Source organism: Leguminivora glycinivorella, chromosome 14 (assembly GCF_023078275.1).
Source record: "Leguminivora glycinivorella isolate SPB_JAAS2020 chromosome 14, LegGlyc_1.1, whole genome shotgun sequence".
In the NCBI taxonomy this organism is placed as follows: domain Eukaryota; kingdom Metazoa; phylum Arthropoda; class Insecta; order Lepidoptera; family Tortricidae; genus Leguminivora; species Leguminivora glycinivorella.
In genome coordinates, this window is record NC_062984.1 from 166996 (window position 1) to 179038 (window position 12043).

General features: G+C 55.1%; 1 protein-coding gene across 3 annotated transcripts in view; it reads right to left on the reverse strand.

The window, feature by feature from the left end:
• Positions 1–364: 364 nt before the first annotated feature.
• LOC125233046 (pyridoxal-dependent decarboxylase domain-containing protein 1) overlaps positions 365–12043 on the reverse strand; it is a 29057-nt gene continuing 17378 nt past the window's right edge. The window contains exons 5-16 of one of the 3 annotated variants that reach the window (XM_048138889.1): positions 9770–9984; positions 8977–9048; positions 8805–8864; positions 8218–8409; positions 7022–7066; positions 6560–6688; positions 5863–6024; positions 5408–5529; positions 2133–2220; positions 1889–2000; positions 689–878; positions 365–455 (exon numbers count right to left, since the gene is read on the reverse strand). In XM_048138889.1, coding sequence (XP_047994846.1) covers positions 371–455; positions 689–878; positions 1889–2000; positions 2133–2220; positions 5408–5529; positions 5863–6024; positions 6560–6688; positions 7022–7066; positions 8218–8409; positions 8805–8864; positions 8977–9048; positions 9770–9984 — 1472 coding nt within the window. In that variant the 3' untranslated portion in view covers positions 365–370. Of the gene's footprint in view, positions 456–688; positions 879–1888; positions 2001–2020; positions 2221–5407; positions 5530–5862; positions 6025–6559; positions 6689–7021; positions 7067–8217; positions 8410–8804; positions 8865–8976; positions 9049–9769; positions 9985–12043 lie in introns of all 3 variants that reach the window. The other 2 variants (XM_048138888.1, XM_048138890.1) reach the window with 2 other exon arrangements.

The window sequence follows — 12043 nt, forward strand, 5'->3', positions numbered from 1 at the left end:
GAACATCGATGTTGTCTTGGCCATTTATGAATTGTAACATGGGTTAGAATACGTTGTATCATTTTATTTGTGTGATGGTTTTAGTATACCTATACTAGTACAATACAATTGACTCGAGGCGTAATTTCAACGTGTTTACAATTTCATTCACTTCTTATGAACACTACGTCAGATCGCAAGTCGATTTACATGGCGGCCGTGCCAACGGTGGTCGGCGAGTGTGCTTAAGTCGGCATTATGCCGTGTTGCCATGTGCCAACGTCGGCAACATATCGTGTGCGGCATCGTTGGCAGCTCGCGTCAAGTTCCCCCCGGTCGGCAGATCGTCTAGCCGCCTCGTGTGCCGCGTGTCAAGGTTGGCAACACGCGCCTACTGGTCGGTACCGTCGGTGGTCGGTTGTCTGGCCGGGGAATGCGCGCGCGCCGGTTCCGATTCCGACTTCTTCTGTATGTATCTGGACAACATAAACGAGAGTATTTAATATATATTCAGTTTAAAAAAGTCTTTATAATCGGAACGGTCGCTTTTATTTTCGATTCGTCTGACGTAGGATTCACCGGCCGCGGTCGCGGTGAACCGGTGTCTCGGCAAAAGTCGAAATAGAGTCGCGGACCTAGCCGCTACCGGATGAAAATACTACGTAGGACGAAACAGATCGCGACCGGCATCCGCACGCGCACGGCTCACCTGTAGACGTCGCTGGTGGGCTGCAGCGTGCCGTGCTGCAGGTGCAGGCGGCGGCCGGGCGGCGGGGGGACGGCGGCGGGCGCCCACCAGTCCACGACGCGCCCCACCACCGGCACGCGCCGCAGCAGCCCCTCCTGCCACAGCCGCAGCGCGTTCTCGCGCTCCAGGTCCGCCACCGCTTCCGAGATGCCTGCCCGGAGAACATAGCGTCAAAAAAAAAACGATTTGGGAAGCGTTCAAATTTTAAACCGAAACTTGTTCGCCAGACGAATTGCGATAAGAGAACGACTTAAAGTTCTGACGCGATAACATTCCGATTTAGCCGAAGGCGAAAAATAGATGCTCGCTTCGTCGACTCCGGCGACACATCGTCTTTAAATCGTTTGCGAAGTGTTATTGATACGTTGCGTGCGCATCGATAATTTTAAATTTTAATTTCATAGCAGCTTTAAAAATCTGCCACCGAATGCCGGAACGATATACCGCCTCCTCGAAGAACAACAAACCAACCGTCCAAGACATGGTGTATGTACCCTTCTTCGGCACCTCGGTCACGTGTCACGTCTGTCAGCTCCCGGGAGGAGTCCTCCACGTCCTTCCCTGCCAGCAGCACCAGCTCCAGCAGCTCCTGCACGTCTGTGTCGGCGGTGACCTGGAGTAGTAGGTCCGTACCTTTCTTGAGGACCTCGGTCATGTCGGTCAGCTCCCGGGAGGAGTCCTCCACGTCCTTGCCAGCCAGCAGCACTAGCTCCAGCAGCTCCTGCACGGCGGTGTCGGCGGTGACCTGGAGTAGTAGGTCCGTACCTTTCTTGAGGACCTCGGTCATGTCGGTCAGCTCCCGGGAGGAGTCCTCCACGTCCTTGCCAGCCAGCAGCACCAGCTCCAGCAGCTCCTGCACGGCGGTGTCGGCGGTGACCTGGAGTAGTAGGTCCGTACCTTTCTTGAGGACCTCGGTCATGTCGGTCAGCTCCCGGGAGGAGTCCTCCACGTCCTTGCCAGCCAGCAGCACTAGCTCCAGCAGCTCCTGCACGGCGGTGTCGGCGGTGACCTGGAGTAGTAGGTCCGTACCTTTCTTGAGGACCTCGGTCATGTCGGTCAGCTCCCGGGAGGAGTCCTCCACGTCCTTGCCAGCCAGCAGCACCAGCTCCAGTAGTTCCTGCACGTCTGTGTCGGCGGTGACCTGGAATAGTAGGTCCGTACCTTTCTTGAGCACTTCGGTCATGTCGGTCAGCTCTCGGGAGGAGTCCTCCACGTCCTTGCCAGCCAGCAGCACCAGCTCCAGTAGTTCCTGCACGTCTGTGTCGGCGGTGACCTGGAATAGTAGGTCCGTACCTTTCTTGAGCACTTCGGTCATGTCGGTCAGCTCTCGGGAGGAGTCCTCCACGTCCTTGCCAGCCAGCAGCACCAGCTCCAGCAGTTCCTGCACGTCTGTGTCGGCGGTGACCATGCCGAAGCGCACGCAGGCGCGCCCGTCCGCCGATTCGCCGCAGCTGAACGCGCCGTCCGTCGCGCGCAGCGCTTCCACTAGTTGCCTGCGCGAAACATACAGAAAGATTGAGACTTGTTTATATCATTTGTGACGATGCGCAGATTTGTTAAACCTCACCTTCAATAATGTAAAGTTATGAATCAGATCGCAAATTATAAATGCAGACATCAATCGCAATGAAAAAATCAACAGTGATCGACTCTGGCCTACGTTGGCCAGAGTCGATCACTGTTGATTTTTTTCATTGCGATTGATGTCTGCATTTATAATTTGCGATTTGTAAAGTGGTACGTTCCACAATAAAAAAGGAAAAATCCATATGTTTATATTTAAAAAACATATGGATTATTAACATTTATGAATCAGAGGTAACAGAGCACGATCGTCTTAAAAAAAAACCTGAAAACACTTTTCCAGCTTCGGTGTCTATCAGAGCTATTAAGTCAATGTTGAGCAGCAGCCATAAAGATATTGACGCGACGCTCCAGAGTCACTACTGTGAGGTGTAATGTTTCGTGAGCATCTGAACTCTTTGGAGACGCTACAGTGTGGGTGTGTCAGGTACATCTACTACTAGGTACTGACCTGTTGAGCGCGTCGAGCCGCTGCGGCGTGTCCTCCCAGCCGGCGGGCACGTAGCGCACGCCGCCCGCCACGTGTGTGTGTGTGTGTGTGTGTGTGTGTATGTGTGTGTGTACCTGTTGAGCGCGTCGAGCCGCTGCGGCGTGTCCTCCCAGCCGGCGGGCACGTAGCGCACGCCGCCCGCCACGTGTGTGTGTGTGTGTGTGTGTGTGTGTGTACCTGTTGAGCGCGTCGAGCCGCTGCGGCGTGTCCTCCCAGCCGGCGGGCACGTAGCGCACGCCGCCCGCCACGTGTGTGTGTGTGTGTGTGTGTGTATGTGTGTGTGTACCTGTTGAGCGCGTCGAGCCGCTGCGGCGTGTCCTCCCAGCCGGCGGGCACGTAGCGCACGCCGCCCGCCACGTGTGTGTGTGTGTGTGTGTGTGTGTGTGTGTGTGTGTGTGTGTGTGTGTGTGTGTGTGTGTACCTGTTGAGCGCGTCGAGCCGCTGCGGCGTGTCCTCCCAGCCGGCGGGCACGTAGCGCACGCCGCCCGCCACGTGTGTGTGTGTGTGTGTGTGTGTGTGTGTGTGTGTGTGTACCTGTTGAGCGCGTCGAGCCGCTGCGGCGTGTCCTCCCAGCCGGCGGGCACGTAGCGCACGCCGCCCGCCACGTGTGTGTGTGTGTGTGTGTGTGTGTACCTGTTGAGCGCGTCGAGCCGCTGCGGCGTGTCCTCCCAGCCGGCGGGCACGTAGCGCACGCAGCCCGTGTGTGTGTGTGTGTGTGTGTGTGTGTGTGTGTGTGTGTGTGTGTGTGTGTGTGTGTGTGTGTGTGTGTGTGTGTGTGTGTACCTGTTGAGCGCGTCGAGCCGCTGCGGCGTGTCCTCCCAGCCGGCGGGCACGTAGCGCACTGTGTGTGTGTGTGTGTGTGTGTGTGTGTGTGTGTGTGTGTATGTGTGTACCTGTTGAGCGCGTCGAGCCGCTGCGGCGTGTCCTCCCAGCCGGCGGGCACGTAGCGCACGCCACCCGTGTGTGTGTGTGTGTGTGTGTGTGTGTGTGTGTGTGTGTGTACCTGTTGAGCGCGTCGAGCCGCTGCGGCGTGTCCTCCCAGCCGGCGGGCACGTAGCGCACGCCGCCCGTGTGTGTGTGTGTGTGTGTGTGTGTGTGTATGTGTGTGTGTACCTGTTGAGCGCGTCGAGCCGCTGCGGCGTGTCCTCCCAGCCGGCGGGCACGTAGCGCACGCCGTGTGTGTGTGTGTGTGTGTGTGTGTGTGTGTGTGTGTGTGTGTGTGTGTACCTGTTGAGCGCGTCGAGCCGCTGCGGCGTGTCCTCCCAGCCGGCGGGCACGTAGCGCACGCCGTGTGTGTGTGTGTGTGTGTGTGTGTGTGTGTGTGTGTGTGTGTACCTGTTGAGCGCGTGTGCCGTGCGGCGTGTCCTCCCAGCCGGCGGGCACGTAGCGCACGCCGCCCGCCACGTGTGTGTGTGTGTGTGTGTGTGTGTGTGTGTGTGTGTGTGTGTACCTGTTGAGCGCGTCGAGCCGCTGCGGCGTGTGTCCCAGCCGGCGGGTGTGTGCGCACGCCGTGTGTGTGTGTGTGTGTGTGTGTGTGTGTGTGTGTGTGTGTGTGTACCTGTTGAGCGCGTCGAGCCGCTGCGGCGTGTCCTCCCAGCCGGCGGGCACGTAGCGCACGCCGTGTGCCGTGTGTGTGTGTGTGTGTGTGTGTGTGTGTGTACCTGTTGAGCGCGTCGAGCCGCTGCGGCGTGTCCTCCCAGCCGGCGGGCACGTAGCGCACGTGTGTGTGTGTGTGTGTGTGTGTGTGTGTGTGTGTGTGTGTACCTGTTGTGTGCGTGTGTGCTGCGTGTGTGTGTCCCAGCCGGCGGGCACGTAGCGCACGCCGCCCGTGTGTGTGTGTGTGTGTGTGTGTGTGTGTGTGTGTGTGTGTGTGTGTGTGTGTGTGTGTGTGTGTGTGTGTGTGTGTGTGTGTGTGTGTTGTGTGTGTGTGTGTGTGAGCCGCTGCGGCGTGTCCTCCCAGTGTGTGTGTGTAGCGCACGCCGCCCGTGTGTGTGTGTGTGTGTGTGTGTGTGTGTGTGTGTGTACCTGTTGAGCGCGTCGAGCCGCTGCGGCGTGTCCTCCCAGCCGGCGGGCACGTAGCGCACGCCGTGTGTGTGTGTGTGTGTGTGTGTGTGTGTGTGTGTGTGTGTGTGTGTGTGTGTGTACCTGTTGAGCGCGTCGAGCCGCTGCGGCGTGTCCTCCCAGCCGGCGGGCACGTAGCGCACGCCGTGTGTGTGTGTGTGTGTGTGTGTGTGTGTGTGTGTGTGTGTGTGTGTGTGTGTGTGTGTGTACCTGTTGAGCGCGTCGAGCCGCTGCGGCGTGTCCTCCCAGCCGGCGGGCACGTAGCGCACGCCGCCCGCCACGTGTGTGTGTGTGTGTGTGTGTGTGTGTGTGTGTGTGTGTGTGTGTGTGTGTGTGTGTGTGTACCTGTTGAGCGCGTCGAGCCGCTGCGGCGTGTCCTCCCAGCCGGCGGGCACGTAGCGCACGCCGCCCGCCACGTGTGTGTGTGTGTGTGTGTGTGTGTACCTGTTGAGCGCGTCGAGCCGCTGCGGCGTGTCCTCCCAGCCGGCGGGCACGTAGCGCACGCCGCCCGCCACGTGTGTGTGTGTGTGTGTGTGTGTGTGTACCTGTTGAGCGCGTCGAGTCGCTGCGGCGTGTCCTCCCAGCCGGCGGGCACGTAGCGCACGCCGCCGAGCCCCGCCCAGCCCGGCACGGCGGCCGCCTCCAGGCACGGGATGGCCGCCACGTGCTGCGGACACACAATAATAGCCGTATTGTAACATCACTCCCCAACACCTATCTCATAAGTTCATTATATACGCGGTACACGAATTCTGATACAATTTTAGTAACATTCCTGACTGTTAAGGTTACGAGTAAATAAATGGGCCGTAAAAACATGGATTTTTTAATTTTTAGCTATCATCTTTTATTTACAACACCGCCATGTTTCATGGCAGCTTTAATATTCTGCCACCGAATGCTGGAACAATATACCGCCTCCTATTAAGAACTGCTAGCCTACTGGGACTAGGTGAACATAAGTCTCCACACTTTAATAATAAGGTATTTTTGTAGTTACCTGTAGGAAGGGCTCCCTCAGCGCCGCCGTCGCCCGCAGCACATGGACCTGCGCGTCCAGTATGGCGGGCAACCCGTCCAGGTCGCTGGTGACGGAGCCCTCCAGCGGGCAGTAACGCAGCACCACGCCGTGGCTCTCAGTCTCGCACACCTCTATACTGATCTGTTGACAGAAATGGAAATTATCCATACAATAAGGGGCGGTTGTATCAAATCTTTTGTCATAATTAGGGCTCTAAAATTTCATGGTAGCCTTATTTACTCTGCCACCACACGCTGGAACAATATACCGCCTCATATAACGAATTCATCTCTTGCGAAAAGGTTGCGAATTTTTAGACAGTGGAACTGAGGGAATAAAAATCTTCTGTCATAAATGAAGCGTTCCCTAAATTTTATTCTGTGAGAAGTTGTGGTAATTCATAGAATAAGTGTGACGTTGATCAGTAAGTAAGTAAGTAATCATTTATTGTCAGATTGTGCAAATCAGTTTACAGATGTTACAATATTAATAAACAATTATAGCTTGTGTCACAATCAACCGTCTGTTAAATGTGGGCGGTGTAAGCGACCCTAAGTACTCGTATCTATGGAAATGAGATAAATGATTAAATATACATCTTTAAGGCAAAAATTGCAAGAAAGTAAGCGTGACTTAGATATAAGTAGTTGCTGTTAGAAAACAACAGAGTACTGACCATGTCGGCCTCTCGCTGCAGCACCTGCCCGAGCCAGGAGTTGAGCTTGTCGTAGTACGGCGGCGGCTTGTCCGCGTCGGCGGGCGCGAACTGGAACGCCACGCACGCCGACGCGCGAGACATCGCTTCCTACGGGTACAACGGAAATCCGTTCACTTTCTGGTGATATTTGAAGTTGTTGTGCTTATAGGGTAAAGTGACAATGAGATAAAACGCTAACGGAGAGTGAAATAAAATAATGAACGACATTCGTGGGGTTGTGTTCTTTTGATATAATTCTTGATCGATGTATCTACGCTTTTTATATTTTTTCAATTCTTTAGGTACTCGGTTTCACACTCTAATATAGAACATACAACAGCTTGAGTTATCGAAAACTATTAAAATCACTTGAAATAAGTTACAGGAATGATGCTGAATGACGTTTAAGCTGTAGTGATGAGTTATGATAAAAATACTCACAACTAGATCTACGGTCGGCGGTTCATCGCCGCCGGGCTCTGCGCTCTGGAAGAGTAACAATTCAATTATTATGGAGAAAGAAGTCGAATAATAAGACATAGATCTTTGTCGCCGCCCATAGTGGCAGAACACATACTAGTTTTTGTCTCTAGGGCTCGAAACCGGTCACTTTCGCAATGCGGATCGTCTTCAACCCCGCTCCAGCTACAATAGTCCCCGTTATCCCGGTCGGCATCACGGAAGGCGGTAGTCAGTCCGGTAGTAGGTCAGCGCTAAACGTCTTCTCTCCGGCCGCTTTTAGAGCCGCCCACAACGGCAGAGCGCACTCATCAGTGACGCCCCCTAGGGCCGCTAGCGTGCTTCATGTGATGTAGGTGGCGGTGCTGCGGTACTCACCAGTATCTTGAGCCCCGCCTCGGCCACGATAGTCCGGGCTATCCTGGCGTTGCGGAAGGCAGCGGTGAGCCGCGCGGTGAGCGCCCTCGCTCCAGCCGCCCGGAGCGCGGCCCACAGCGGCAGAGCGCACTCATCAGTGACGCCCCCTAGGGCCGCTAGCGTGCTTCATGTGATGTAGGTGGCGGTGCTGCGGTACTCACCAGTATCTTGAGCCCCGCCTCGGCCACGATAGTCCGGGCTATCCTGGCGTTGCGGAAGGCAGCGGTGAGCCGCGCGGTGAGCGCCCTCGCTCCAGCCGCCCGGAGCGCGGCCCACAGCGGCAGAGCGCACTCATCAGTGACGCCCCCTAGGGCCGCTAGCGTGCTTCATGTGATGTAGGTGGCGGTGCTGCGGTACTCACCAGTATCTTGAGCCCCGCCTCGGCCACGATAGTCCGGGCTATCCTGGCGTTGCGGAAGGCAGCGGTGAGCCGCGCGGTGAGCGCCCTCGCTCCAGCCGCCCGGAGCGCGGCCCACAGCGGCAGAGCGCACTCATCAGTGACGCCCCCTAGGGCCGCTAGCGTGCTTCATGTGATGTAGGTGGCGGTGCTGCGGTACTCACCAGTATCTTGAGCCCCGCCTCGGCCACGATAGTCCGGGCTATCCTGGCGTTGCGGAAGGCAGCGGTGAGCCGCGCGGTGAGCGCCCTCGCTCCAGCCGCCCGGAGCGCGGCCCACAGCGGCAGAGCGCACTCATCAGTGACGCCCCCTAGGGCCGCTAGCGTGCTTCATGTGATGTAGGTGGCGGTGCTGCGGTACTCACCAGTATCTTGAGCCCCGCCTCGGCCACGATAGTCCGGGCTATCCTGGCGTTGCGGAAGGCAGCGGTGAGCCGCGCGGTGAGCGCCCTCGCTCCAGCCGCCCGGAGCGCGGCCCACAGCGGCAGCGCGCTCACGCGCCCCGCGCCGCCCGTCAGCCCGCCCAGCGCCGCCAGCGCGCCCTCGCGGCTGCCCGCCTGCACGAGTACGAGATAAGTACTTCACGATTGAAGCACATAGCACGGAGCACGAGTAAAAGATGCGTAAGGGCGGAGATGTAGCTTACGTTCTGATGGAAAGGAACTGATGGAAGGAAGAAACCGATTTGGGAATTTTAATTGTACCGGTTGGACTGGCGACACAAAAAAGCGCCATAAGGACGACTCGGTTGAAATATATTGCTAATAAAACCGTTACACCGAAGTCTCGAAACTTTAGCAATCGTGACGGAGATTGATAATTAAAATAATAATAACGCCTCAAATTTATGATATCAGATATGTACCGTTTATAAAACTTATGTATGCAAAAATAATACTCGATCTCAAGTGAACCGTTTAAAATGTTTTTAATATAGCAACGCGACACTTACCGGATTAACGCCTTTGGAATGATCGTTCGCCGTCATAGGCTCTGGAATTTTATAAAATGTCTGCATTGTCACTTCAGGAAATTTATATTTGTTCATCTCATCTGTTATCTTACAATTAGGAGATTATATTTGTTATCGCTAAGAAACATATTTAAAACTGTAAAAAGGATACGACAGTGGGGAGGCCGGGCACGCCGAACCACGGGCCGGGCGTGAGCGTGACGGAGTCCGCTATACTGTAGCTCTGCAACGGACAACATTCATTATTAAAGCTTCACTTTTGAAATGATATCAAAGGCGAACAAACAGACTAATCATCCCTAACGGTGCGCAGGTGCAGGTGCAGGCCTTGTCGGCGGCACGCGGCCGCCAGCGTCACTAACCTCGTCCCGGGGCAAGGCGGCGGGCAGCGCCAGGCCGTGCCCGCGCAGGTGCAGGTGCAGGCCTTGTCGGCGGCACGCGGCCGCCAGCGTCACTAACCTCGTCCCGGGGCAAGGCGGCGGGCAGCGCCAGGCCGTGCCCGCGCAGGTGCAGGTGCAGGCCTTGTCGGCGGCACGCGGCCGCCAGCGTCACTAACCTCGTCCCGGGGCAAGGCGGCGGGCAGCGCCAGGCCGTGCCCGCGCAGGTGCAGGTGCAGGCCTTGTCGGCGGCACGCGGCCGCCAGCGTCACTAACCTCGTCCCGGGGCAAGGCGGCGGGCAGCGCCAGGCCGTGCCCGCGCAGGTGCAGGTGCAGGCCTTGTCGGCGGCACGCGGCCGCCAGCGTCACTAACCTCGTCCCGGGGCAAGGCGGCGGGCAGCGCCAGGCCGTGCCCGCGCAGGTGCAGGTGCAGGCCTTGTCGGCGGCACGCGGCCGCCAGCGTCACTAACCTCGTCCCGGGGCAAGGCGGCGGGCAGCGCCAGGCCGTGCCCGCGCAGGTGCAGGTGCAGGCCTTGTCGGCGGCACGCGGCCGCCAGCGTCACTAACCTCGTCCCGGGGCAAGGCGGCGGGCAGCGCCAGGCCGTGCCCGCGCAGGTGCAGGTGCAGGCCTTGTCGGCGGCACGCGGCCGCCAGCGCGGGCAGGTCCTCCCCCCCCCCCAGCGGCGCCGCGCCCGCCCCCCCCAGCGCCAGCAGCGGCGCGCGCCCCGCCGCCGCGTCCTCCGAGCACAGCCGCTCCAGCGCCGGGACGTCCATGCCGCGCCCTGCACGACACATCGCACATGACTCCGATCGGATTCCGATTCAAATATACACATAAAGTGAAAAATAAATTCGAGGGTAAAGGATACTAGGTTACGCTTTGCGGGCGTGATGCGAACTCATAACACATTGTAATGTTAAAGCCCCATTTAGACGGTACGAGTTTCTCGCCCGTTTTGGTCGAGGAACTCGTATGACATTATCGTATGCGATAATCGCCTGGCGATTATCGTACGAAAACGTTTACATTCGTGCGAGGAATAAAAACTCGCATACGAGTATCGTATACGATACTCGCCAGGCGATTATCGCCAGGCTAAATAGTTTAGACGGAGAGTTGAATTTTCAGGAGATATTTCCATATCATTTCTCGATTCGTCTAAACCGGTTCTCGTATGACATTTCTTCTCGAATGTGCGATTATCGCACGAATCGGAGCGAACCGATTTTCATGCGAGTTTTGCCTGTCAACTTGCGTGCTTAGTTGCTAATTAATTAATTATAAACACACGTATTATACACTTTTTTATAATATTGGATATAATTTCCTTTGGATTTATTTCAATTTAAGTTCGATAGTACCCAATAATATTAAAAACACTATAAATTATTTATGACGGTCTAAATAATAATTATATAATAGGGAAAATAATGAATTCGACCGTAGCGTTAGCTAGCTAATAAAATCTTGGTTGCGCATAATTATTTTTAAAATCGGGACTTAATCGCGTATAACTACATATTACTGACCTCCAACGTTTCAAGGACGGCGTTGTCCCCGTGGTCTCGGAGAAGACTGGCTTGAAATGACATCAACACCTTCTGACAGCCGCGCGAGTTTTTCGAACTACCCGCACTTGGTTTTGATTATCAACTTGAACTGTTTGCGCACTAGGGATGTTACTCTGTCGACATACAACACTGACGATATTCGATTTAACGACTGTCGATTTTATTTTCGGCTTACACTTATTAATGACAGGATTCCATGTGGATGAGATCCTAAAACCTTCGTCCCGATTGAAATTGCGATGTTTTTTGATTTAAATGGCTTCAGGCACTCCAATATCTTAATTCTATTCATCCAAGGACTAAGTTTACGTACGAATTAGAATCACAGCGCAGTTTGCCATTCTTAGATGTGAAAGTGATTGGTCGAATGGACGGAACCCTAACTCACACTGTTTACAGAAAGCCTACGCACACTGACAGGTATTTGAATGCCCTTTCTCACCACCACCCGCGCCACCTGCAGTCAGTTGTCTCATCGCTGGTGAATAGAGCGTATGATCTGTGTGACCCTGAATATTTGAAGGATGAGTTGTCACATATTCAGGAGGTGCTTAGGAAGGAACGGGTACAAGAATAAAAAGTGGCAACCTAGACGGAAGGCAAGGGGGAAACGTCCTGAGGTGTCCAGACAACCGGCATTTCTGCCGTATGTTAAAGGTGTGACGGATAAGGTTGGTACAGTACTTGGTAAGTACTCTATAAAGACGGTGTACACGCCATTATCCAAAGTTGCAGGAAGCCTAAGATCACCTAAGGACGTTATACCGTTTCAATCACCTGGCGTTTATAAAATTGATTGCAGTTGTGGTAGCTCCTACATTGGAGAAACTAAGCGCACCATAGAAGAAAGGGTAAAGGAGCACATCGCGGCTGTGAAAAATCGTCAGGTCAACAAGTCTGCCGTGGCTGAACATTTGTTAGAGTCAGGGCCAAACCACTGGATCGAACTACATGACCCTAAAGTCCTTTCCACGGAACGCCATTTCTACAGTAGAAAAGTGCGTGAAGCCATTGAAATCAAAAAACATCGCAATTTCAATCGGGACGAAGGTTTTAGGATCTCATCCACATGGAATCCTGTCATTAATAAGTGTAAGCCGAAAATAAAATCGACAGTCGTTAAATCGAATATCGTCAGTGTTGTATGTCGACAGAGTAACATCCCTAGTGCGCAAACAGTTCAAGTTGATAATCAAAACCAAGTGCGGGTAGTTCGAAAAACTCGCGCGGCTGTCAGAAGGTGTTGATGTCATTTCAAGCCAGTCTTCT